The sequence below is a fragment of the Penicillium argentinense genome, assembly GCF_028826775.1.
Source record: "Penicillium argentinense strain IBT 30761 chromosome Unknown utg000011l_segment0_segment0, whole genome shotgun sequence".
Taxonomy (NCBI): domain Eukaryota; kingdom Fungi; phylum Ascomycota; class Eurotiomycetes; order Eurotiales; family Aspergillaceae; genus Penicillium; species Penicillium argentinense.
The window spans coordinates 2,887,656-2,912,836 of NW_026622670.1; the positions used below are offsets into that span (position 1 = coordinate 2,887,656).

The following is a 25,181-nucleotide window of genomic DNA, read 5'->3' on the forward strand; positions in this document are numbered from 1 at the left end:
TATGCTTAGGCGAACTGTCGTAGCGCACATAGGATTATAAAGCTTCGAAGCTCGTCTGAGCCTCCAAACCCGATGTTTCGCATAAGAAACGTTTCTAAGTAGACCTTAGAGTAGTTTACCATCAGAATTTTGAGGGTTAGACACCCGGGATTGAGATAGAAGACGGATGGAAAATCCTCGACGAGAGAGGAAGAGTTGTTGTCACAATACTCCATTGTCACCTTCCACTCCTGCTCGGTACGCGCAGCCCACAAAGCATGACTGCATGGAAGTGGCATATTCAAAATAAATTCGTCATTTAACGGCTCATAATATAACGAAGGCAACCCACTCTCTGGATGATGGTTGCTGAGGTAGTGTATGATGTTAGCCAAAAAGATCGTGCGTCGGGTGGTCTCTGCAACAGCCCAATGCTCGAATTTCGGGGTCAGTGTATGCGAGAACGGCATCAAATTGGGGCTCAGATCTTTCAGATGCGAGCGGATAAAAGTTTGGGCCATCTTGGCCAGAAAGGGTGCTTTCAGCCCTCTGGAGCACGACTTTTGCTTCCATTCGTTCTTACTCTGGCTGCCTGGTGACGGCCGCATCTCGAGGATGCTATACACGAGCATCGCATGTAGAGCATCCCACTGCTGCATGCACGTGTACTGCGAGTAGGACTCGATGAGTCGCTGGCGCTCCACCTCCATTGCCTGCCGGGCAAAGCGTGCACCGTCCGGCGTCAGCATCGCGCTGCCGCAGCAGATCGCCATCGATGACCGCGCCAGCGTCGTCATGTCCGGCACGTCCGCATCGTAGAGGCTGTAATGCAGGAGTGGAGAGGTAAAACTATCGCTCAGTAGCGAGTTGGGATATTGGTCCAACACGCGCAGAAGATCTTGCAGGGTAAGCTGCACGACAGGCCCGCTCTCCTCAGAGCCTGGTAGGCTCATCTCGGGGAGATTCCACAAGAGCAGCGACGAATTCATCGCTTCATCTGCCGAGCCAGGCACCCCTTGCGTTGAGGGCTCCACGGCGGGAGGTTGGACGGCATCGATGAAGCCAGGGGTTGCCAACGGCGGCGGCGACAGGTGAAACGGAGATAAAGGGCCGTTGCCAGGGGACCGAGTGGGCTGAACGTCTTCATGAAACTGGTCTATGTTCAGGTCCAGGTCCAGGTCCAGACCTGGCGGCACGTCAGAAGGCTGGGACGCATAGGCGCAGGGAACTCCCCGCTTTACACACCGAGCGCATGGCCGGGTATAGGTGCACTTGGCTTTCGCTTGGACGCAGGCATTGCAGGCTTTGCGACGCGTCGATTTCTTGGGAAATTGGCAGCGACGTCGATGGCGCAGCAGCAAGTCGCCTGGAGTGCTGGTCAGTCGACGCGAGAGATACGAGGCCGGGCGACCTACGGCGTTGATACGTCTTCAAGCAGGATGGACAGGTATGGTCTGCGGGAGCCATGTTGATAGATCTACTCCGACTGGTACCCACTGGACTGGCGCACCACTGCCTCGGGATTCGTCGTGAGACCCGTACACTGGCAGTACCTACCGTAGGTTCCGGTACGAAAGTTTGGCATGGTCGAGGTGGAATTAAACGCGAGCTTCTCCGGACGCGTGATATGACGCAATATCAGAAACCTCGGCCACACCAACCACCATTCAAATATATATACATCCAATAATATACTGCTATGCACGACTCGTAGGATGCTGCAAGTGAGACAATAACAACTCGTCGCTCGGGAGGAGCAAAACAAGCCTTGCCGACACCTGCGGCTGTGTGCGACCGACACGAGAGACAGAAAATCGCAGCCAGAAAGGCTCGTCTCCAATCTGCGATGGACCTGCTCCAGTGAGTAGGGCTGCTGCGAATATTCGTAATTGCGAATATTATTCGTGCGAATATTCGTACGAATAATTATTCGCGAGATTTTTGCTTTGCGAATAAATTTTGCGAATATTATTCGCAGCAAATCGGGATTACGAATAAATTATTCGCGAGTCTGCGAATATTCGGCGAATATTCGCAATCCCCGAATTATTATGTAATCCTCCAGGATGATGATGGTTGACTAGTTAATTAAGTATATGCTAACTAGTTAGTTACTTGGTTACGTAGAGGGTTAAGGTAAGATTTCTATACTTGTAAGTCTTGTAGAGTAGGAATATAAGGAGTGTAGTAGATTCTACTGCTAGACTCATCTTACTTTTAGAAGTGCGTGTTCAAAGTAGTTATACAGATTTAGAGTAAGTACTTGAAGCTAGCATGTTATGGGTATATATATTACGGATTTGCGGAGTTAAATTGAATTATCATTTATAGAACACCAGAGGAAACACTAGAAATTGAGACTGCTCTCTATATAGTTGTCCAGTCGAATCACTATTACTTATAAACATCATTCAACAACATTAAAACCCTCATCGTCTCTGCCTTCATAGAGTATCTCCGTACTCCAAGTACATCTCTTCCTGCATTGAACAATCTCTCAACCGAAACTTCAGAGGCTGGGATTGCTAGGTAATCTCTAGCAGCAGCAGCCATCCGAGGGTAGTCATGTTTATGAACCCTCCACCAATCACATAACCAGTTTGGATCTTCCATATCACTAGCATCAACCCGAGCACTGTCAAAATATCGATCAATATCAGATACTTGAGGCTTATCGTGAGGCTGTAGCCTTCGTAACATCCGGCTTCCAACTTTTTGCTTCTTGTGACTGGGCTCTGAGGGCTCTGCTATACTAAGTAGGTCTGAAGTCTCTGGATATTTGGAATAAAGGTCATCACGGAGAGATTGAAGAATCTCCCTGCTAGTGGCTTTATCTTCCAATTCGTATAGGAGGAGGTCTCCTTTCACACGAGGATCCAGAATCAGAGCAGTATAGTATGTATCAGAGATATCCATAAAAGTATAGTACTTCATATACTTCTTGATACTTTGCCTAACCGCACTTGCAATATCCTCATCAATGTCTGCAAAATCCTCCTTACGCTCCGCAGCATCATGTAGTAAATCATGAAGTTCATAATAGACCGGCACTGTGAGACTGATCTGGGGCCTTTTCTCTGAGACAAACAAGGTGAACTCATCGAATTTTGAGAGAATAGAGTGGATTTGTGAAAGTCGTTCCCAATCTTTTGTCGAGAAAGGTAGAAACTCTGTCTCGTAATGAATGAACTTCTCAAGCTGGTCCTTTGACTTAGAAGCATTAGTATTTAGTCTTATTAAAGTATCGTTGAGTGCTAGTAGCTCACCTTTAGAGCGTCACTTATCATGCGGAAGGTAGAATTCCATCGTGTATCAACATCATATTGAATGAACTTTTCGGGAAGGTTCATACGCTTGCAATTGTTTTTCCACGCCTGTCTGCGTTGAGGACTTCGGTAGATCCAGATAGCCAGGATACGAAGCTTAGCGAGTGGTTCAAGTGTATGGAATGAGTGATGTTCCCCTCTATCAAGGTTATCACAGACAGAAGTGGCCTCTTCTGTATTACCAGACTTGAGAGCGGAAAGGATATCCTTCACGATCAGGTTGATAATGTGCGCTAAACACCGCACATAGCTTCCTAGACCACAGAATATGGTATTCGCTCCGGACTGCTGTAACTTTTCAAAGAGTTGTAGCACCATCCGCTCATTATTGCTAGCGTTATCACCAGTAATTGAGAGTAATTTGTGCTCAAGATTGAGTTCAATAAGTAATGTTTCAATAGCCGTAGCTAGATTCTCCCCACTGTGTGGTCCATGAAGCTCTGTAAACTCTAGGACTCTCTCACGATAATCAAATTCTTCTGTGAGCCAATGACCAATAACACCAAGGATTGGTAGGTGATTCTTGCTAGTCCAGACATCAAGAGATAAAGCAATTGTTTTGCACGTCGCCGCAAGCTCCTCTTTCAATTTAGCGCGTTGTTGGTCGAAATCTTCTAGGAGACGCTGTCGAAGGGTATGGCGAGAGGAAAAAGGGAGCGAAACCCCCGGTATATCCTTAAAGAGTTGCTGAAAGTCTGGTGATTCAATGACTGTGAAAGGCTGCTTACTGCTCACAACCCAGCGAAGAAGGTTCTTTTCAAGACTTTGTTGAATCGTGATATTTGCCTTACTACCCCATAGGCTCAGAAGAGTAGATTTAGGTGTAGTAATCACTTGCTCAGGGCCATTAGGGGGTAAAATCCCATGTTTCTCCTTCAAATGGAGCCGAATATTAGTGGTAGAAGTCTGTCGCTTCGAATCTGTTGTAGACCAGTTGCATTTCTTCCCTGTGGCTTTATCAATAGCCGTACAACTGATTTCGCGATCGATGAGCCTCTTCTTTCTGCTTCTCTTTTCGATCCATTCGCTAGAGAACTCTCTAACATGAAGAAAACCCCATAACCAGTCGTTTTTCAGTGTTTTTGGGCGGGAAATTTGGGAACCAGTAGCTGGAGGAGGTAGTTGAGAGGCTGATTCTGAAGGTAACACTTCATCCAGAGAATCAAGATAAGAATCGGTATCTGCAGTCACCACTGACAGATCAGAGGTATGCGGTAGAGGCAGTAGGCTAAGCTCTTCTGGATGCTGAGCTATCGGATTCTCTATTAGGTTTGATAGCCAATCTTCAGAGGGGGCTTCATCTTCATAGCCATCGTTTAGAGCAAGGTAATTCGGATGGTTCCCACGAGTCAGCATCTTGGGCGATAAATATCTCTGCAAAGAGTCAAGAATATAGCACGAATTGTACAGAAGAGTGATTTTGCATTGGGTGACTAGGAATTATTTTTTTGCTCCACTATTCTAGCTGCACGTGACATCTTGCGAATATTATTCGTATTCGCAGCCTTAGTGCGAATAATTATTCGCACACTTTTAGTACTGCGAATAAAACTGCGAATAATATTCGCAGTGTTCGTGTGTTGCGAATACGAATAACGAATAATACCGATTCCTGCGAATATTCGTATTCGCAACAGCCCTACCAGTGAGCCTAGTGCAACATAGCTCCGGGATCCATGGATAGTCGTGTATATCGTGATGGTACTTGGAACTAACTGCGCTCGGATCCGCGAGGTGTGGCGGCACCAGCCACACTGGCGGTGACGCCGACAGCATTCAATAGTGCGATCGGACCGACCGTCCCCAGCAACTAGTTCGCATGTGGCTCTTGGGATTCTTGGGATCTGGTCCCGATCCACGGCTTGACCGCTGATCTTTCTGCCTTGATTTCCGCCGGCCTGTCGACTGTCGCGCTGTGTTTTGTGTGTGCCCGATGACTTACTGCATTCCCTTTTTTATTCTGCTCTTGGCCCTGGGAATCCGGGGGTGCGCCAATGGATGGAAGGGAAACTGCACGTCGCAGCAGCATCGTCATGGTATGACCTACTAGTGTCCTCAACCATCTCCCGAGGTTCCGAATCAGAAAGTGCCTGGGTTGCAGCCGGAGTTCCCTTCGGAGATCAGATCGTGGCCCAGCAGAGCTTGCCAGCCGCAGCAGACGAGCTTCCCCCGGTTTGCCAGGGAAATGAAGGAAATGATCTGAGGTAAACTCACGCCCGATCGAACAGCTCTCCACCCGGCACCAGCGCCAATCACCATGCCCATTCTGATCAAATTTGAAGCTAACCAAGGTTTAATTGGAATTGGATCATTCGATGGTTGCCTGTTTCGGCCAGAGGGGCACCCCTAGCAAATCGGACGAGCCTATGGGATCGACGTCGGCTCTGGGAGTATCGGGCGATCGATTCCCAATTTAGACTCAGATCTGGGCTTGATTGCCTTATGGGCCATTTGAATTTGCGACCTGGTAGTACCCTGCCAGCACCGCGCCAATCCCAGGATCCCCCTGCGCCGCGATGACTTCATGAATGCCCGGTGAAGACCTCACAGGAACCGTCCGCAGAGGCCCGTGGCGGCTGCATCCCCTCCCAGCCACGTTGGCCAGGTAGCACCGACGCAGGTCAGCGCAGCTCTGCGCACCGCCGCACAGGATCATGCGCAGAAAGCAAACAGTAAACCCACCGTGCCAGGCAATTCACACGGCCGATCCTTCTCGGTTGATTGACGTGGAGACGCGAGTGTCGGTCCTTCCCCTCCAGGACAAGGGCTAGAGACTGCTAGTGTGTTGCCCACTCGAAGGGACCGGCATTGTTTGGTTCTCAGCTGCGAACCGAACCAAATCTTTCTCTATAAAAGACCCTGCACTGAGCCCCAGGTTGCTGGAACCTCCTTTTTCACCTCCAATCCATTGTTAATCCTCCTCCACCCACTTACCTTGAACCAACCCCTCGGTTCTCTAATATCCCTTCTTCATATCACAACCACACATCGATCACCATGAAGTCCTTCTCTCCCGTTGCTCTGGCCCTCCTGGCCGCCCTCGGCATGGTGTCGGCCGCCGATGTCTCTGCCACTGACTGCGCTGTAAGTTTTCATGATCACAGGCTGATATGAGGATATGGTACCTCAGTATGTCACAACAGCGGCTGACATGAACTCGTCATCATAGCAAATGTGTGTCAACAACATGAACGACAAGGCCTCGGAGCTCAACTGCAAGTCTGGCGACATGGAGTGCCTGTGCAAGAGCCAGGACTACTCCTACGGTATCCGTGACTGCACCAAGGAGGCCTGCCCCAACGACGACGCCGAGAAGGTGCTGAAGATGGCCCTGGAGAAGTGCCCGAGTAAGTATCCTGCCAATTGTGGTCGACTCTCCCAAAATGATGTTACTAACAATGAATCCCAGATGGCTCTAGCTCTGGCTCCGGCTCCGGCTCCAACACCAGCTCGGGTTCGGACTCGGGCTCTGGCTCTGGATCTTCCACTGAGTCTGGCAACGGCAGCGGCAGTGGTTCTTCCACCACTGGCGGTTCTGGTTCTGGCTCTGGTTCTGCCACCACCACCGGCGGCGGCAGTGACAGCACTGGCAGCAGCATGTCTGGCAGCATGACTGGCTCCAACGGAAGCGGCAGCGGCACCGCTACTGTAAGTCATATTGGGTCCTACAATATCTATCTCAGTTGCTAATGACTCTTCCTATAGGCCACTGGCTCTGGCGCCAACGGATCTACCACCATGATGACCACTACCACTGGCTCCGGCGCGAGCTCGACCGAGACTGGCTCAGGCTCCGGCTCCGGCTCCAGCACTGGCTCCGGCTCTGACTCTGGCTCCAGCTCTGAGACCGGCTCTGGCTCTGAGACCGGCTCTGGCTCTGCGCCTTCCACGAGCACTGCTGGTGCTCACCCCATGGCCACCGTCGGCAGCGGTGCTGTTGGCGTCATGGGTCTGGCTGCCTTGCTGGTCTTGTAAAGGGACCTGCGACGCGATGCGATGCTATGTAATTGTGGTAATAATGGTTATGGTTATGGCTATGGATACACGACTGTACTAATTTGATGTCGATCTAATGAAGTCATCGATGCTCCCCACCTGGGCACGTGCCTGGGCTCGCATGTGATTCTGTATATGCAAATCTTCTGGTTCTCTGCTCTCTTTCGGTATGTGCTGGTATATGCCAGTGCTTTGTAACTCGTGCCGCCAGCTGGTCCTCATGGACATGAGCTCGTATGAAAACAGACAGCTGCATGGGCCTAACCACGGCTGGCTTCCTTTATCCCGCCGGAAAAGTGGCAGCTCAGGGCTGAGTTTCCCGTTCACCCGGATCGGCGCCCTCCGACGAGGCGCGTGCCATCGAGATCCAGGCGCAAAAGACACTCCAGCTCCAAATCATCCAGCATCCCCGGGATAATGTAGTCAAGTAGAGTAGTCGGGGAATATTCACGATCGCGTCGGCCACGATGGATGCCCGCGGACGGTTGGTTTCTCCGCGACCGAGCCGAGGCACAACGTTATCCGGGGCAGTCTACGTCGACGGCCAGTCGGCTTCGGTCCGCTTGCCTTGGCCGATTATCCTTTAATTCGTGGCCGAGTGACCTTTCATCGGACCTTCAAGTTTTCACACTTCTCCTCCAGCTTGCTTCTTCTGCTACTCTTCCCTCTTCATTCCCATTCCCTTCTTCCCTTCTTCCCCCTCATCTCCTCCCACACGGCCTCCCCCAGATCTCCCAAGCTTCCCCCGCTTACCGTCCAACTCCCGACCGCACCATGTCGACCTCCACCTCGCCCCCGCAGGAGATCAGGAGTGAGATCAAGATCGTTGAGAAGAAGGCCGTGAACCAGACCGTGCAGCAGATCCGCTCGCTGGCGGCTGGTGCTGCTGGTGGTCTCTGTGCTGTCATCGTGGGCCATCCCTTCGACCTGGTCAAGGTGCGCCTGCAGACCGCGGAGAAGGGTATCTACTCGGGCGCCATGGACGTCGTGCGAAAGACCGTTGCTCGCGAGGGTCTCGTGAGGGTAAGCTGGACAGAATGAATGTGGTAAAATGCGAATTGAACTGACGGGCGCATCGTGTAGGGAATGTACGCTGGGGTGTCTGCCCCGCTTGTGGGTGTGACTCCGATGTGTAAGTGACCTACCTGGGACTCAATGGCACCAGTTGAGATCTCGCTATGAAGCTGCGAGCTAACAATTTCGTCAAAACAGTTGCTGTCAGCTTTTGGGTATGATTTCTCAAAACATTGAGAACCCCTCGATCATTTGCATGTGACAATGGTCCTGTTCTAACATCGCAACAGGGCTATGACCTGGGCAAGACCCTGGTGAACAACCTCTCCACTGTCCCCGTAGTCAACAACACCCCGCAGTATTCGATCGCCCAGATCTCGTCTGCCGGTTTCTTTTCTGCCATCCCAATGACCCTCATCACCGCGCCCTTCGAGCGCGTCAAGGTCCTTTTGCAGATCCAAGGTCAGAAGACTCTCGCCCCCGGCGAGAAGCCCAAGTACTCCGGTGGTATGGATGTGGTGCGTCAGCTGTACAAGGAGGGCGGTGTTCGCAGTGTGTTCCGTGGCAGTGCTATGACTCTGGCTCGTGACGGTCCCGGCTCGGCCGCCTACTTTGCCGCGTACGAGTACATCAAGCGGTCGCTGACCCCGAAGGATGCCAACGGCAACGTCACCGGCGAGCTGTCCCTGCCCGCCGTTCTGGCTGCTGGTGGTGCCGCCGGTATCGCCATGTGGATTCCCGTCTTCCCTGTCGACACCATCAAGTCCCGTCTGCAGAGCGCCCCCGGCAAGCCCACTATCGGCGGAACTATCCGAACCGTGTACGCCAGCGGCGGTTTCAAGGCCTTCTTCCCCGGCTTCGGCCCGGCCCTGTGCCGTGCTGTTCCCGCTAACGCGGCCACTTTGTAAGTGATTAAGAGATTCGTTTTCGATCTTGCCAAGTACAGAAACTGACTTCCTGCAGTGCTGGTGTGGAGCTCGCCCACAAGGCTATGAACAAGCTTTTTGATTAAGCTAAATTTAGGGTTGATTCGATTTGTTTTGTGTGTATATATTTTCTCTTGTCTTCTTTGCAGCGTTGATTCTAGACACCTGTCTACGGACAGGGCGCTCGCGGGGGTTGTGACTGGCGGCCAATTGGCCTTTATGGTTCTTCTCGGATGCAATGTTGTGATTTAAAGATATGCCTGGATGTTCTTGTGTTGCCAGGTTTTTGTTCTTCATAGATCGGGTTCCTTATAGGGCGTCTTGTATCGAATTATGCCACTGCCACTGGTTGAGCGACTGACTTTTGACATTCCACCCTTGCATCAATGTTCCTCCGATTGCTGAACCGAGAAGGCGAAGGCTCGATCCGCAGATTAAGGTCTCGGCCTAGAATCACGTCTAAGTCGGTGGATACCAAAAATTACATTAGACTCAGTCTCTTCGGCCTGCGAGCCGACTAGCCATGGCCTCTAGTGTTTCTACATGAATGTCTTAGACGCTCCTATTAGAGGCCTGGTGGTCCCGTCGTATGTAGCCATGGATTGCCTAATATACATTAAGTTGTTTCGGTAGCCGGTCTTTGTTATACTATTGGGATGCAATGTGATCGCCTCACAGCTGTCGATGAATCTTTGCGGATGCACTATGGTGGCATCCTGGAAAACTCCTAACATAGAGTTCGGCCTAAGTCTGCATAAGCAACTATTAGAGAGTGCAATCTTGTACGGTATACTATTGCAGCGTAGTGCGTTGTACAAATCCAACTTTTCTGACAGATAAGTTTTCTGACACGGTGCAACATGGCGCTGTTTTGATGGTATCAATTACTGACAAGTGTGGCTAGCAAGTTGTTTCAGGACCACTACACAAGTGCAACTCGTCTCCACTGAACAGAATCAGACGAGGCCATTGGTTTCGAGACCGGGCGAATACCTCTCAAGGTCTGACAAGGCTAGAGTTTCCGTATTTATGGAGGGGCAATTGTTCGAACCTTGCGGGTGCGCCGGGTGCTATCGGCTCCACTTGCTAGCTGATTCGTTTGAGGCTCAAGCAGTGCTGAGTGGCGCGAAATCGCCAGTCAGAGCGGCGAGGGTCCCAAGCATGGCCCCAATAGGTGAGAGGGGGCCGTCCCACAGGTTGGGGGCCAGAGCAGATAAGCGCCGATGGTTAGGGGGTTCTAAATATGAATGGAGCGGGTGGGATTCAATGCCGATACTGAAAAATCAGGAGAGAGAGCAATGCTGGAAGAGGAGACGAGGAGAAGAGGAGGAACAGAGGACGAACAGAATAGGACGAGAGGCCAAAATGCCAAGAAGCCCCCTGGGTCGAGCCTGGCGGTCGGAGGAGGAGAAGGAAGTTGGGGTGGGCCAAACAGACAAGCACGAGGCGCTAACGGCATTCGGCCTGCGGCTGCCTGCTTTGTGCCTGGGGCGACCGGCCCTCATAAGTCCCCCGTTTCCCCTCGAGCCTCGTTTCCTTTCCTGGTCCTTTCGCTTTCATCATTTCCTTCAATATGGGTGTGAGCGGTCATCTCGTCCGCCGCAGTGCGGAGTTCGTCGCCAACTTCCAGGATAAGCCAGCCATGAAGGTCGAGTTTGCTCCATGGCTGATTTGCTTGCTTGTGGCATTGTTTCTCGTGTTTGGCCTCGTACTCTTGGCCGTAAGTGTCTTCGCGATGATCTTCTCATCTCCCTCCCCAGGGCGACCGGCTAACCTGCGCTAGATTGATTACACATACGCTGGAGTGGTTGCGACCCTGGCCGCCATCGAGGACTCCAACCCCGATATCTACGTTCGCATCGACCAGCACGATGCCAACAAGCCGTATGACCCCAATGAGCCTGAGGCTGCTGGCTCGCCACGTCCCAAGCCCATCACCAGTGGCCTGCGCTCGACCACCAGGCACCTGCGTTCCCGCGCTGGCTTCTGGTCGCGCTTCCGGGGCCTCTCCATATATCTCGCTTACGTCCTCGCCGATGCGTTCCTCTCGCTGGTCTTCCCCATCTCGACCAACTCCTTCTTCGGCCAGTTGTTCGTTCAGTTCGCCATCAGCATGCTCCTTGCGACGTGGCACATGGCCTGGGTCCACATTGTCATCTCCGAACCCTCGCCCAAGCGGTTTTACCAGCGCATCCCCAGCTACCGCAAGTGGATCCGGATCGCCCCGGCCGTGGCCCTCCAGTCTGCGCTGACCTATGCTTCTTTCCTCTTGCCCATGGCTGTGGCTCAGTTCGCCGGCTGGACTGATGTGACGGAGGACCCTAACCACCCTGAGCAGACCATCAACAAGTCCCTCCTGCGCTTCCTGGCGATCAGTACCCTTCCCGCTTTGCTGGCGCTGGCAGTTTCTGTCCCTGCCAATGTCATCTTCGTTCGCGTCGCTGCCTCGATGCTGCCCGAGGAAGATGAGACCATCGTGCCCTTCGACCGCTCCTTCGGTGGGAAGGTCCAGCCCGAGATCGTGGGTGGCAGTGGCAAGATCGGCCTCATGGATGCATGGACCACCTTCGACTGGAGTGCCCGGGTTCGCTTCGTCAAGATTGTGATCAAGACGATACTGATCCAGGTCGCTGTGATGTTCGTGGGCATCTCCCTCATCATGGCTACCGCGTGGGGACTGAGCTCCAAGGGTATGACTATGGTGCCTGCTGATGGCTCTTTGTAAACATCCTCTACCCTGTTTCAATGACGCTGAACCCCCTGGTTCCAATGATTGTTAGCTAGCTGCAATACCCGAGTTCCCCCCTGCAAGTACCTGTAGGTAGCACGATGAATCAGCGGAGCATCTGTCTGGGGGCCTTGAAGACCGCAACTACGAGTGCTGCTCTTTTGCTACATATTTACCCTTCTTTGTATGTGTCTAGCTTTCGCTGTCGGCAGCCGAGTCTTCTTTCTTTTTTTTTTTGTCTTGAATCTTATTTTTTTGTTACGAGGTAGCCAATGCCTAGCAACCAATACGTTCCGCGCGACATAGGATCTATCCCTTTTCTTGTATACCCGAGGGTGATGCAATGGCTCCACCCTAATCAGCTGCCCTAATCGGTCTATCGCTGCCTCAAATTTCGAACGCCCTCCCCCGCCCTTCACCGCCTTCATTTCTTTTCGCGCCCCCTCATCTCGCACGCCTCTTGCACGCCTCATTCACAGCGTGCTACTAACTCCCTCCGGTCTCCCTTCTGACTCATACCGTCATCTTTGTATCTTGCACGTCATTTTCATCATGGCGACTTCACCCGCCGGCCGCATGCTTTCCCGACAGCTATCGCAGATGCAGTCCGATAAGGACATCCCCGGCATCAGCGTTGGCCTGGTCGATAATAACGTCTTCGAGTGGGAAGTCATGCTCATGATATCGGACGACGTCAAGCTTTATGGAGGTACGTAGTTTGCCCCTCGTGATATGGCCAAGGGATCTCGGCGGATCATAAATTCTTGGTCCCTAGCATGAACTCCAGTCATTCCTACGTACATGGTGCTACTGGCGAACCAGGATGGAATCAGAGGGTTGGGGCTTGCTGACACTTGACGTACACTGATATTAGGCGGTTTCTTTCGTGCTCGCCTTTCCTTTCCTTCGGAATACCCGCATATGCCACCCAAGATGAAGTTCGAGTCTCCCCTCTTCCACCCGAACAGTAAGTGATCGCCTCCTCGGCACTTGATCCGAGCCACATTCCACCGGCATACCGGCACTTGATGAGCCTGGGTGGTCGACCCTGAATTGAATCTTAATCTTCAATCTGGAAATGTTCCCCGGCTAATCGTCTTCCCCTGCCAGTCTACCCGAACGGCGAGGTCTGCATCTCTATCTTGCACCCACCCGAGGAGGATAAGTACGGTTACGAGTCTGCCGCCGAGCGCTGGTCGCCCGTGCAAACCCCCGAGACCATTCTCCTGTCCGTGATCTCGATGTTGTCTAGCCCGAATGATGAGAGCCCGGCAAACGTGGAGGCGGCCCGACTGTGGCGCGAGGACCCGGCCGAGTTCAAGAAGCGTGTCCGCCGCTGTGTGCGTGAGAGCACTGGAGAGGAGTAGAGAAGGGTTGATTTTCGTTCACATTGCTTTCTCCTCTTCACCCTTTCCTATTTAATGATTATTTCTTCATGGTGCATTTGGCTGGTCATTTCTCATTCAGTTTCTGTTTATCTGGTGTTTTCCCGGGTCTCTTCGCGGTCGTGGGTGTTGCTCTCCATGCATGATAGAGCGAGCGGATTGCTTTTACGGAGGAAGGAGATAGCATTCATGGCCACGCTTTGAATACTGCTACCCCTGTGGGGCGAATATGCTTTCGTGATTCGATTGGAGTTTTCTGTCATTGGCTCTTATTTTGAGTCCAAATTCTTCTCAAATTTCCTTTCCCTCCCCCCTTCGTTGCAGCTACAATCCACTGGAAGTGGGTAAACGTAGTGTATGGCCCCAACCGAAATATCAGCAGAACTTCTAAGGATAGGTAAAAACTACTATAGTGCAGGGGGTTAAAGCCCAAGGGAAAAAGTATACTTTGAAAGGAGTGCCTGTGTTTACAATGCATTCCTATTCCCGCCGAGCTCAGGGAGCTCTGAGAGATTCAAGAGTTGCGCTCATATTATTTTATATGCAATGGTTATGCAATGGTCATGATTAGGAGTCGAGGAAATGCTGTCGATAGGTAGAGAAATGAAGGGGTCTAGTGATTCCGTGGGAAGGATGTTTAGCCACGTTTCTTGTAACGGGTGCGCATCGACGGAAGGAAAAGGCCTGGGTGAAAGAGGGTGAAGGATAGACAGGCCAGAGCAATCATCCTAAGACAGGTTAGACACAATATTGAGACGCTGAGTAGTACTGGTATGAAACTCACATTCCGTCCAATACGAGGAACTCGTCCTCTTTTTGCATGAGGGGGTTTCCCCAACCACCTGCCATCTCGGGGATACTGAAACAATATCGTTAGCTCAAGGACCCAAATTGCAAAAGACCCGGGGTTCGTGATGAAGCATACCGATAGATACAACGGATCAGCACGGTGAAGTAAGCAAAGATCTCCGCACCGAGAATGATTTGCATGCGAATGCGAGGCACAGTGGTGGTCGTCTCCGTGGCTTTCTCCCCTTCCAGACCATTGCCATGGCGTGAGACCGTCCAGAAAAAATGTAGCGCGACAAAGCCACAGACGGCCATGGTCGCGACCTGGAATGCAATACCAGCGATGATGATGTCGTCACCCGCCTTCAACATCGCCTGGTCGGTTTTGCCTGCAGCAGCGGCAACACCACCACCCGCAGCCTGCAAGAGCAAGGAGCCGACATCGCAACCAATGAAGATCCAGGTGAACAGTCGCGGCTTGAGCTTTGAGTGCTGAGGGCCGAGGGCGAGGACAATGTGCTTGAGGGTCAGGTAAATGCCAGCGGCCACAAACGTCGGCGCCAGTACAAGACACACGATTTGCAGCTTGAATGCGGGGGCGCTCCACGGGTTGTCGTTCATCAAGACTCGGCCGATGTATCCCGCCATCTCCATCAACGCGCCGATTCCGAGCGCCGTCATGAATGTCCAGGTCCGAAAGTAAATGCCCAGGCCGAGTTGGCAGATTCCCAGCACGCCATAGAACACTGAGAAGAAGACATTGCCCCCAAAGTTTGGATAGTAGCCGTAGGTAGTGGCCTCCACCGGACAGAGAGGGCTGACTTCGAAGCAGTCAGAATATCCAGGCATGGCGAACGAGAGCGTCCGAGTTGTTCACGGGCCGGTGTTTGTTGTCAGCGATATTACTGTTGCAGCGCTTTTGGGGGTGGCAGAGCGTGGAGGCGACCATGTAGAGGGCCAGAGGCCTGGAGCGCAGACGTATTTGATGCTGACATCCTGTACAAAGGGCCCTCGCATTTCCTTTAAACCCTTTTGAACCGCCCGTCTTACGTGGAGAGCACTGCCAGGAAATCGGCGCCATGCTGCCCGCCGGTGGAGCCGCATCCATGAAACGGCCAAGGCTGACGGCTGCGATTGGGCCGTAGTTCGGACTCGTTCTCGTTCTCGCGGCCTCGCTTCGAGCCCACGCGAGATCCACTGGAGATCGACGAATCGGGGAATTGCAGAGACCTGCATGGGTTGGCCGCGCTGCCACCGGGATGTCGAGGGAGGCACATTGACTGGAGTGAGATAAAGGGGAGCTTCCCAGCAGAGCCCCAGGGTGGATCACTGAACTCGGATCGTCCAGGGTCCGGGGATGAGCCCGATGGAGAGGGCATATCGCATATCGCCTGCAGGGACCGCTGCCTGGAAGCATAAGAGCGGCGGACGTCATGCGGTGTCGATACCGATATACCTACCCCATTCGGTAGGGTGGTATTCCGTGGCAGCGGCAGCGGCAGTCCTCGCGAAGGCGCAACGGAGCCGTCGGAGTTAAAACAATGCCGCCACGTGACTCGGCGCCATCATGAACGACGCGTCGGCGGCTTCTGCCTCTTCATGGCTCCTCGTCGCGCGCATACCAAGTCGCGCAATGGCTGCGACCAGTGCAAGCGACGTCGCGTCAAGGTAAGTCGCCTTACCCCCGCTGCCCGCACGTGGCCCCATTTCTGACAGCAGGCTGCAGTGTGACGAAAAAGGCCCCCCCTGCTCGAACTGCATTTCTCGTGAGCTTCAATGCACCTACTTGAGAGCGCCGCCGCGGAGCGTTCATGCCCATGCCCGTGCCTCTGTGCCACCGAGCGCGTCTGTTTCGACTCACGAATCGGGGACGTCACGGCCCCTCGCCCCCATCAGCCCGGCCGCCTCCACCCCTTCCACCATCTCCGGAGTTCGCGATCTCGAGCTAATGCACCGTTTTTGCACCGACACCTTCCGGAGTGTATGCACTGCACCCTCCGAGTTTGAGGTGTGGCAGATTACCATTCCGCGCTTGGCCCTGCAGTATGATTTCCTAATGAACGGAATCCTGGCTTTGGCATCGTTACACATCGCTACCACAGTAGACCTACCGACCTCTTTGGCTTATACCGACACGGCCCTCCAATACCATAATCTCACTTTTGGGCCCTTCCGCATCGCAATTGACAATCTCACTCCGCAGAATTGTGAGGCTGTCCTTGCCCAGTCCATTGTGACGACGGTCATTGGCATTGCTCTCCCACGGGTCACGGGGGCGCGGGATGAGAGCTCCAACATGACGGAGAACATCGTGACTGTCTTTGAGCTTTTGCAGGGTGTCAAAAAGATTATCCACATTGGCCGGTCATGGATCAAATTGAATCTTTTCTCCCGTAAAAAGGAGCTTTGGGGTTCCGGTCCCACGGAACTGGACCAACAGACGGCCATGGCGCTGGATCGCCTAGCAACGCTCAACGATGAAACGCTGGCCAGCATCGACACAGACCAACACCGAATCAACAAAGATGTCGTCGCCCATCTCCGCCAATGCTTTACTTTGTTCAGAAATTCTCAGGACCCAGCCAATGTCCTTGCTTGGTTAGCGGCCGTGGACAAAGAATTTGTGGACAATGTGCGGCGGCGACAACCGCTGGCTATGCTAATACTGATGCATTGGGGTGTGCTGTTGGGTGAGCTGGATGGTCAGCGATGGTGGGCTCGCCACTCGGGGCGAGCATTGGTCTCGGAGCTGCTGCGTGTTCTCTCGCCCGCCGACACTCGCTGGGCAGACTCGTTGATTTGGCCTCGACAGAAAATGGGCCTATGACGTGAGACGGATCTCGATCGATAAGCCTTTGAGCCCATGAATGCTTTCTAGAGGCTTTTCCATCAAAACTAGAGATTCTTATCACAGGCTGCCATGTTCACGGTAAATCACTGGAAATTGCTTACGCCGACGGCCGTCTCCGTCCAGCCCGTATTTCCATCGAAAAATCCTCCCGAATAATTCTTTGGTGGCTTCTGTCCTCGATGGTGCCTGACCCAGAAAGAAACATGCTCTGGGCGAGCCATTCCCATTGGTATGTTATCCGAACTTCAGCCAACCCTGCTGATCTTTGTCCCCGTTGGCTTCCTGCTACGTCATGTCATTGGGCACCGGTCCGGGGTTTACTTAGCTACAAAATGCTGCTAAACTTGATACCTTAGCTGTTGTACCCAGCTCCATCATATGTCGGTGATGTTTCTAAACATCCACGGGATCTTCAAGAATATTGAGGAATCGTGTCAAAATGTATCCTAGCACTACTAACGCGCAACCAAACGTTTTGCATTCTAGACATTCCAGAATATTCTCTCGCAAATCAAATTTCCTCAATCAAGTACCGTATCATCTTGTAACCATATCATCATTTAACGGTCTATGTGTCTATCAAGTCGTGTGACGCGAGCTAGTCTTGTTCACAAAGATGGAACCGAAGCAATCGTATCGAGGATGTTATTTCTTCCTTTGCCCTGTACCGTGGTGCTTTACTAAGACATCAAGCTATCTTTACAGATATTCAAAACAGGGAAAGATGAAGCGTGAACGCTATGCTGGTGCGTAGCCGGATGGACTAGGAATCTTTGAAGGCGATTCAAAAATGAGTGCCCTCCCTAAGAGGACTTGCTTCCACCTCCGCACCAGCATCGACTGTCCCCATCGCGCTCCACTTGCACAACAATATCCATGTCCTTCTCGCGGAGGTAATCCACTGTTCGCTGACGGACGTCTTCAAGGTCTGATCCTCGGGAGGCAACAACGTGAATGACCCCGAAAACCTTCTGATTATGGTGATGCACATGGTCGTGGTTGTGGTCGTGGTCGTGATCATGGGGTTGGGAATGGCTATGACTGTGATCATGTCCGTGGCTGTGCTCATGGTGATGATGATCGTGATGATGATCGCAGTCTCCATGACCCGAGCGTTCATGTGAATGGGCGTGCCCATGGTCCGATGACGACCCGGTATCATCGAGCCAGAATTTCGGCACTGTATAGCTCACCACTCCGCGCAAGGTACTCACACCAGCGAGAGTTTCACGGACGTTGTATTCGGTGTCGGCAGGCAAAGTTAACAGTAAGGTTTTCGCAGTACTACTAACAAGTGGAACCGCCGAAGCAAAAATCAGAATTGCAATAAAGCACGATGCCAGCGGATCGTACCCTGCCCAGCCAGAGTAATGTACCAGGACGGTTGAGATGACGACCGCCACGGAACCAAGTGTGTCGGCGAGGATGTGCAAGAAAATACCGTGCATGTTTTCATTGCCGTGTGCATGGTCGTGTCCGTGATCGTGACCATGGTGGTGGTGGCCGTGCTCGAAGCTAAAGATACCAACCAGGTTGACCAGCAGTCCTGCAATGCTGACGACCAGAAGTTCACCGATGCGGTGCATTTGACTTCCCGATGATAGGCGCTCAACCGCCTCGTAGATGATCTCCACACTGATAATCCTATTTGGGGTTAATAACCAAGGCTGTTTGCAAATATAGAGAGGGCAGACTTACATGAGGAATATGCCATTGGCGAAGCCAGACAATGTGTCCACTTTGCCATAGCCATAAGGGAATCGAGCGTTGGGGGGCCATTTACTCATGACAGCTGCGCAGAGTCCCACGACTAGGGCAAGGCAGTCGAAAAACATGTGAATGCTGTCACTAAGGAGACCGAGAGAACCTGTCAAAAAGCCGTATGACAATTGGACAAGCATGAAGCTGAAGTTGAGGCTGATATGAGTTAGTGAAAGTTGCGCCAGGGTAAGAGTTAAAAGAAAACTCACCACATGAAGTAGAAGATACTTCGAGAGTCCTTCTCTTTGAGAATGCTATACAGCAATGGATAGGCTTCACTGCGATGGAGAAGCCATTTCGTGACCACTGAAGCCTCCGTGGGTCCATGAGAATGGCTATGATGGTGGGTATGATTGTGCGAGTGAGCACTCAGGCGCAGGTGGCTATCATCCATTCTGGCAGCTAAGAAAGAGACAGCGACGAGAATGCAGCGCGCAGCATATACGATCAAAATGTCATCCCGGATATGCGGAGAGCAGAAGAGTGTAGCAAATCCAGCACTGACGGCGAGGCCGATTTTGTCGGGTGATCGAAGAGCGGCAGGGGAAGAGGCCATCAGTGAAAGTGCGAATAGTCCCGTCGGAACGGAAAAATACACCAGGTCCATCATGCTGAAGGGTAAGCCTTGAGAGGCAATCACGACTAGAAGTAGGAGAGAGCCACCTGAAACCAGAGCCAGAGATGCATCGGTCGTAACAAGGACAGCGGACTGGCTTACGCTTAAAGCCTTGTCTATCTTAGACAATGACTCGGCCACCAATCCTGGCTCCGGAATCGGGCCCTGATGGCGAGGAGAAGGAAAAGGAGGCGAAATAACAAATACCGAGAGGAGCAGCGCCAGGTATCCCAACAGGGGCCATGAATCCCTGGGCTGATTGAGACCCCAGTAGCTCAACAGGGTGGCGGCTGCTAAAACGGCAATTGTGAGAGGTTTCCGACCATAGCGTTCTTGGGCGGCGATATGAGGATCCGAATACATTAAGTTGGAAACCCCAGTAGCCGACGCAAGAAGAAAGCAAAATGCCACCAAGAAACCTCCAACTTTCAGTGCTGCGAAGATGGGTAGTCCAACTGAGCACAGCTGCAACAAGGCATCTTGGGCGCCTTTCACATTGAGCCCGGGGAGCTTCACCGATGAGAAGCCCAGAGAGCCCTTCGCCTGGTAGTTCATACGAGCCAGCTGGCCACAGCCGAAGAAGATAAGTGTAATTGCAGTCAAGACACAGGTCTCCAGCCCCACATGATCGACAACTCCAATTGAGAGATTGGGCTTCATGTTCACAGCATCGGGTTCACCTTTACACTGTGTACATTCACGTGGGTACCACGAGAGTGCTATCCAGGGCAAAGCGACCAGGGCGCCGGCAATGAATTCATTACTGTAGACGGGTCAGTTACTATCCCATGTTCCAATGCAGCTGCTCAATCCACATACAGTTGCTTCGGACTATTTCCCGGGCGCAGGGCTGCAGAGTTGGGGTGCATATCGTGGTCATGGTCGTGGACATGAGGATGCGCATCATGGTGAATTGACGATACGCTGTGGGTCTGGTTGTGGTGCGCAATTGAATGCGAGTGCGAGTGCGAATGCGTATGCGAGTGGGAGTGTGTATGATGATGCTGAGACCATAATGTCTGCGGGGCATGTCCGTTTGCGCCATTGGCATTCCCCAGATCGGTCAATTCAGGTGGCGGCTGGGGGGCATTGGAGCCCAGCGAGAGAGGGGCCGGCGGTGATTGAGCATAGCGGGATCGGTTGTGTCCCCGTCCACGACTATGGCCGTGTGCTTGTCCATTGACTGGAGGCGCGATGTCCGCGTTCAAGGGCAGCGCCCCCGTCGACATGATCTTGTAGGTGTCGCAGCCGAATAGGAGATGGTAACCAGGAGGGACCTGGCAGAGATCGGAGGTTCGAGGGGATCTCAGAATGCGACGGGGAGAGGTGGAGAGACGGACAGCATTGCGCAGGCGAAAGAACCGAGGGAAGACTGGAGGCGAGCAGGTCTGGCAGAAAGACCAACTTGAAGACACCCTCGTTCAAATGGGGAAGCTGCGACCTTGGGGATCAGCACGTGATCGCCTTATCGATAGACGCGTCTCCACTCCAAATCCGTTTGACGCAGGCCGGCGGAGCAACCCAGAGCTTCCAGGTGCCATTGTTCAAGTTGACGTGGAAGGGCGAGGTCGAGGGAAAACCTCTGTGTCCGCCATGATTGAGACCATCATTACCATCGCGTTTGTCCTGTCGACTGCGCTGACGGTGTTGATTCTGTTGCTGCCGTCTCAGTATGAACCACGCCCGTCCCCCCAGGAGAAGCCGAGGCCAAGTGTGCAGATCCTCGTCTTGGGGGATATCGGTCGGAGTCCACGCATGCAATACCACGCGTTGAGTATTGCGAGGAAGGGTGGGCTGGTAGTGATCGTCGGATACAAAGGTGCGGTCATCCGGAGCTGCAATGGCAGCCAAAAACAAAACAACAGGGAAATTGCGGGGAAAACTAAGAAGCCTTTCCAGAGTCCGACCCGCATCCCGATATCATGTCGCATCCTAATATCTCGATTGTTCCTCTTCGACCCCATCCGGCTATTTTACAGACGAGCAATAAGCTCCTGTTTGCCACTTACGGACCACTGAAAGTGATTTTCCAGGTAGTGTGCCTGTGGAAATGTTTGGCATATACTACCCCACCGAGCCGGTGGCTTCTCGTGCAGGTCTGTTGCTCATGGAGAGACACGAAAGTTCTTTGAGGGAATTGATAGATATTGATTGCTTCGCATAGAACCCTCCCTCAATCCCTACATTAGCAGTGGCATCGTTGTCCTGCTTCTTGCGACAAACACGACTTGTCATTGACTGGCATAATTTCGGATATTCAATTCTAGCATTGAAGCTCGGCCCAGCCCACCCCTTCGTCAAGTTGTCGATTTGGTACGAAAAGACCTTTTGCAAGATGGCATCGGCCCACTTTTGTGTCACCGATGCCATGCGATCCGTACTCAAAAGAGAGTTCCAGCTCCAAGCACCTATTCTGCCACTGCACGATCGGCCCGCCAGTCATTTTCATCCAATCACCGACCCTAAGGAGCGTACCGAGTTTCTCACCACTCTCCCAGAGATGGAAGGGTTGCGGTCTTCGTTAGACTCGGGGAACCTGCGGGTTCTCGTGAGCTCAACTTCCTGGACCCCCGATGAAGACTTCTCGGTCCTCATCGACGCTCTGCTACAGTACTCTGAAAAAGCCGTATCACAACCAGAGCTTCCAGAGATACTGGCAGTAATCACTGGAAAGGGTCCTCAGAAACAAATGTACTTAGAGAAGATCACGGCCCTCGAGGCTGCCGGCAAGCTCCAGAAAGTCACGATCCGCACAGCATGGCTGACGGTACCGGACTATGCACGTCTCCTCGCATCAGCCTCCCTTGGGGTCAGCCTACACACTAGCAGTAGTGGTGTGGATCTCCCAATGAAAGTCGTTGATATGTTCGGGGCTGGTTTGCCGGTCGTTGGCTGGAATCGCTTCGAAGCATGGCCGGAGCTGGTGACCGAAAGAGTGAATGGAATGGGATTCGGAAGCACGGCTGAATTACTGGACCGGCTAGTGGAGTTGTTCGGCAATGATCAGAAGTTGGAAAGCCTTCGAGCAGGTGCTCAGAAGGAAAGTGAAAGGCGGTGGGACGACGAATGGGATCCTATTGCCGGATATTTGTTTGGCTTAACCGAGTCACAATAGTCGATTTCGAACTGCATATGTATAGATGCTCATGAAAATACCATGTGACAGGCGATGCAATTCGAGGCCTGCCAACAACGTCTCTATGCTCATCTAGCTGACCTCGCTTTCCTGCGCCCACTGAAATCTACTGGCTTTTGAACTTGCACTTGAACTTGGCATTGCAATGGAGACAAGTATCAAACGCTTGAGTCACCTTCGCGAGTACGGGTCCCAGCGGTTCATCATGCACCCGAACGAGAAGCTCTTCGTCGATGTACTCCGTTTGGCAACCGGAGCAATATTTGGATAATCCAGGCTGTTGCATGGCCTGGAACGTGATCCCACAACGCGCTAGAATAGTGCATTAGATCAATGTCAACTTCATTCGCGGAATGAGTTACATACCAAAAAGATGGCCATTCTCACACTGGGCTTCATCGGGCGATTCCCACGGTATACTCGCATCACAAATATCGCATTTTTCAAACAAGTGACCTCCTGGCCGGGCGAACTGATCTGAAGTCTTGGCGCATATTTGAGGAGGGCCGGCCTCACATTTGGATATTTCCTCGCTCAAATCGGCATCTAAATGAATAGCCAGGCGCTCAAGGACCTTCCTAGCTCGAGTGCGAATTGATTCACTCTGTTCATCCACAATGCTACAGCATGCTGCTGCATAAATGAGCCTCTGGTCCATCTCATTAATATCATCGCCCTTTTCATATTGCGAGATTAAAAATTCAACGGCCTTCTCTCTTTTGCTAGCTCCAGGCTGTGTTTCCTCGTTCGAACGAGGCGTAAAGAGTGAATTTGCGTTAAAGTTTTGATCGACTCCTTCGAAAGCAAATCCAAGGAAGGATTTCTCATCTGACGTGACAATGTATTGAATCTCGTCGGTCGGATTGGGCGTGATCAGGACTGCGATCACGTCACGATAGGAGGCCAGACCTCCAATTCGGGACACGGTATTCCCGCCCAGATCATGGTCCAAGCCAAATTGCTCTCGGAAGTTGTCGACATGCTTACTCCACCGCGGCAGGCCAGGGCTAACACCAGCTTTTAAGTGTTCGAGAGTTGTCGTAGCACAAAGACCACTCCCTGAACCTAGATGGAGGGTACAAGTATTCGTTTGCTCATCTACCAAAGTAGACATCGCTAAAACAGATCAGCGCAAGTCAGAAATTTGGAAAGGAAGACTGCTCACCTGTGATGGGATCCCAATACCTTCGAGATGGTTCATCGTCCACTGCAGCAGGGAACGATGAGGAGGGAATTTTTCGAAAGTCGAATACATCTGTCTTTCCGTCACTGCCCATATAATTGGAAGGTGTCATTGAAATTGTCATGAACCCGGCAATAGTACCGACCGCAAGACCTATTGTTGATGCCTTTTCCTGTTGTCAATTAGTTTCTGTGAAATTGATCAGGCAATTCACAACAAAGAAATGCAAAGAACATACCGTGTATATCCATTTTAGTGGACTATGCACCTGGCAATGAGCCCATCTTGAGGACGATTGATTTATCGGGTGGTCTGACAATTCAGCTGAAACTTGATATTTCAAAGCATCTCCTTGGTCATCCGTTGAGCTGCGAAGGACAACAGCCATCTTAACAAGACGCAACTGCTGGCCGTACGCAGTGGCCAGGGCCGCTGTAACAGAGTGGGCGTTGTCTTCTGTAGACTGCGGACAGGCAAGCCAGGGGCCTGTCGAGACCGACAGAACACGAGCCTTTAATTCAAGGGCTTTCCGTAACATAGACTCGGAGCTGATCTTGGAAAATCGGACAGTTTCTGCGTTCAATTGATGGGAAGCCAGTTTCTCCACCCGGTAGGACCAGGTCGATGGTGGAGAACATACGAATCGACAGACTTTTAGCAAAATGACCTCATTTGCATCATTTGCAACGGATATTAAATGGACGCCCCAGCGACTTTCCGGCTGCCACGCCGAATTGGAACCGTCAGGTCTCCCTGGAATCTTGAGAGGTGGGCACCATTGAAAAGAGCGTATATTGGCCTTACGGAGCTGTCCTCCAGTTAATTGTCCGGGAGCCGAGGGGTCCGGATGCAGTGCATGGTTAGCGATCGCCACTCGTGTCCATATGGCTTGGGGTCCGACGGGCTCCCATAGGGACAGTATCAAATTCGAAGTCAACACGGCCAATACGCTGCGCCGGAACCGAGCGAGCCCTTCTGGAGACCATGCCAGGCCGATGACAGTACTCATCGACTGTTCTGCTCCGAGTGAGAAATCATCTCGGTTTTGTGGGTAGATGGAGGCCCACTCGGCGTTGGTGAAGTTGTTGACACGAATACGCGTGATCTCCCACGCATCCTTGCCTTGTGCCCCCGGGTCTGCGACGACATTTTTAGGAATCTATTCCAGCTGTTAGAATATGCAGATCGCAATCTTCAGAAGAACGCACAAGGACGTGGACATGTTCGCCCGCAGCCACAGCTATCTCGCCATCGGGTGACCACGACAGAGCTTCAAAGCAGGAGGGTTGAAGGGGCAGCTGAATGGGTGAAAGCATCCTGTCAGAATGAGCCACCAGGGGTCAGCATGCCGAGACGAACGGGGAGTGCCAGAGGACAAAGAGAACTGCGACGGTCCGAGTGTTTGGAGCTCTTGCTGAAGAGCTTCCTGATCGGGACTAGCGCCATTCCTTGCATTTTGTGATGCTTGGCGTACGGTCCTATTCAAGTTGT

The 25,181-nt window shown here is 52.3% G+C and overlaps 12 protein-coding genes across 12 annotated transcripts; 6 read left to right on the plus strand and 6 right to left on the minus strand.

Moving 5' to 3' along the window:
- Nucleotides 1-5: 5 nt before the first annotated feature.
- On the minus strand, nt 6-1,564 carry N7532_012088 (Zn(II)2Cys6 transcription factor domain-containing protein; the record flags this gene model as incomplete). Its single annotated transcript, XM_056624579.1, has 2 exons — nt 6-1,390; nt 1,522-1,564. 2 exons carry the CDS (start codon nt 1,562-1,564, stop codon nt 6-8), a joined length of 1,428 nt encoding a protein of 475 aa, XP_056469567.1.
- Nucleotides 1,565-2,373: 809 nt separating this feature from the next.
- N7532_012089 (uncharacterized protein) lies at nt 2,374-4,661 on the minus strand (the record flags this gene model as incomplete). The annotated part of the gene is made up of 2 exons (XM_056624580.1): nt 2,374-3,189; nt 3,246-4,661. 2 exons carry the CDS (start codon nt 4,659-4,661, stop codon nt 2,374-2,376), a joined length of 2,232 nt encoding a protein of 743 aa, XP_056469568.1.
- A 1,641-nt stretch (nt 4,662-6,302) lies between these two features.
- Nucleotides 6,303-7,280, plus strand: N7532_012090 (CFEM domain-containing protein; the record flags this gene model as incomplete). The annotated part of the gene is made up of 4 exons (XM_056624581.1): nt 6,303-6,389; nt 6,475-6,652; nt 6,715-6,953; nt 7,011-7,280. 4 exons carry the CDS (start codon nt 6,303-6,305, stop codon nt 7,278-7,280), a joined length of 774 nt encoding a protein of 257 aa, XP_056469569.1.
- Nucleotides 7,281-8,075: 795 nt separating this feature from the next.
- Nucleotides 8,076-9,327, plus strand: N7532_012091 (carnitine:acyl carnitine antiporter; the record flags this gene model as incomplete). The annotated part of the gene is made up of 5 exons (XM_056624582.1): nt 8,076-8,324; nt 8,385-8,433; nt 8,514-8,530; nt 8,606-9,219; nt 9,279-9,327. 5 exons carry the CDS (start codon nt 8,076-8,078, stop codon nt 9,325-9,327), a joined length of 978 nt encoding a protein of 325 aa, XP_056469570.1.
- A 1,487-nt stretch (nt 9,328-10,814) lies between these two features.
- On the plus strand, nt 10,815-11,966 carry N7532_012092 (uncharacterized protein; the record flags this gene model as incomplete). The annotated part of the gene is made up of 2 exons (XM_056624583.1): nt 10,815-10,961; nt 11,025-11,966. 2 exons carry the CDS (start codon nt 10,815-10,817, stop codon nt 11,964-11,966), a joined length of 1,089 nt encoding a protein of 362 aa, XP_056469571.1.
- Nucleotides 11,967-12,521: 555 nt separating this feature from the next.
- Nucleotides 12,522-13,336, plus strand: N7532_012093 (putative ubiquitin conjugating enzyme; the record flags this gene model as incomplete). The annotated part of the gene is made up of 3 exons (XM_056624584.1): nt 12,522-12,678; nt 12,844-12,936; nt 13,080-13,336. 3 exons carry the CDS (start codon nt 12,522-12,524, stop codon nt 13,334-13,336), a joined length of 507 nt encoding a protein of 168 aa, XP_056469572.1.
- A 655-nt stretch (nt 13,337-13,991) lies between these two features.
- Nucleotides 13,992-14,992, minus strand: N7532_012094 (RTA1 domain-containing protein; the record flags this gene model as incomplete). Its single annotated transcript, XM_056624585.1, has 3 exons — nt 13,992-14,082; nt 14,139-14,213; nt 14,280-14,992. 3 exons carry the CDS (start codon nt 14,990-14,992, stop codon nt 13,992-13,994), a joined length of 879 nt encoding a protein of 292 aa, XP_056469573.1.
- Nucleotides 14,993-15,189: 197 nt separating this feature from the next.
- Nucleotides 15,190-15,522, minus strand: N7532_012095 (uncharacterized protein; the record flags this gene model as incomplete). Its single annotated transcript, XM_056624586.1, has 1 exon — nt 15,190-15,522. One exon carries the CDS (start codon nt 15,520-15,522, stop codon nt 15,190-15,192), a length of 333 nt encoding a protein of 110 aa, XP_056469574.1.
- Nucleotides 15,523-15,742: 220 nt separating this feature from the next.
- N7532_012096 (Zn(II)2Cys6 transcription factor domain-containing protein) lies at nt 15,743-16,970 on the plus strand (the record flags this gene model as incomplete). The annotated part of the gene is made up of 2 exons (XM_056624587.1): nt 15,743-15,811; nt 15,870-16,970. The coding sequence occupies 2 exons, from the start codon at nt 15,743-15,745 to the stop codon at nt 16,968-16,970; spliced, it is 1,170 nt and encodes a 389-aa protein (XP_056469575.1).
- An 827-nt stretch (nt 16,971-17,797) lies between these two features.
- Nucleotides 17,798-20,600, minus strand: N7532_012097 (metal cation transporter MSC2; the record flags this gene model as incomplete). Its single annotated transcript, XM_056624588.1, has 4 exons — nt 17,798-18,638; nt 18,693-18,911; nt 18,965-20,134; nt 20,191-20,600. 4 exons carry the CDS (start codon nt 20,598-20,600, stop codon nt 17,798-17,800), a joined length of 2,640 nt encoding a protein of 879 aa, XP_056469576.1.
- A 364-nt stretch (nt 20,601-20,964) lies between these two features.
- On the plus strand, nt 20,965-22,486 carry N7532_012098 (chitobiosyldiphosphodolichol beta-1,4 mannosyltransferase; the record flags this gene model as incomplete). Its single annotated transcript, XM_056624589.1, has 3 exons — nt 20,965-21,190; nt 21,271-21,467; nt 21,536-22,486. The coding sequence occupies 3 exons, from the start codon at nt 20,965-20,967 to the stop codon at nt 22,484-22,486; spliced, it is 1,374 nt and encodes a 457-aa protein (XP_056469577.1).
- Nucleotides 22,487-22,613: 127 nt separating this feature from the next.
- N7532_012099 (uncharacterized protein) lies at nt 22,614-25,006 on the minus strand (the record flags this gene model as incomplete). Its single annotated transcript, XM_056624590.1, has 5 exons — nt 22,614-22,819; nt 22,874-23,623; nt 23,673-23,862; nt 23,929-24,849; nt 24,899-25,006. 5 exons carry the CDS (start codon nt 25,004-25,006, stop codon nt 22,614-22,616), a joined length of 2,175 nt encoding a protein of 724 aa, XP_056469578.1.
- Nucleotides 25,007-25,181: the final 175 nt, after the last annotated feature.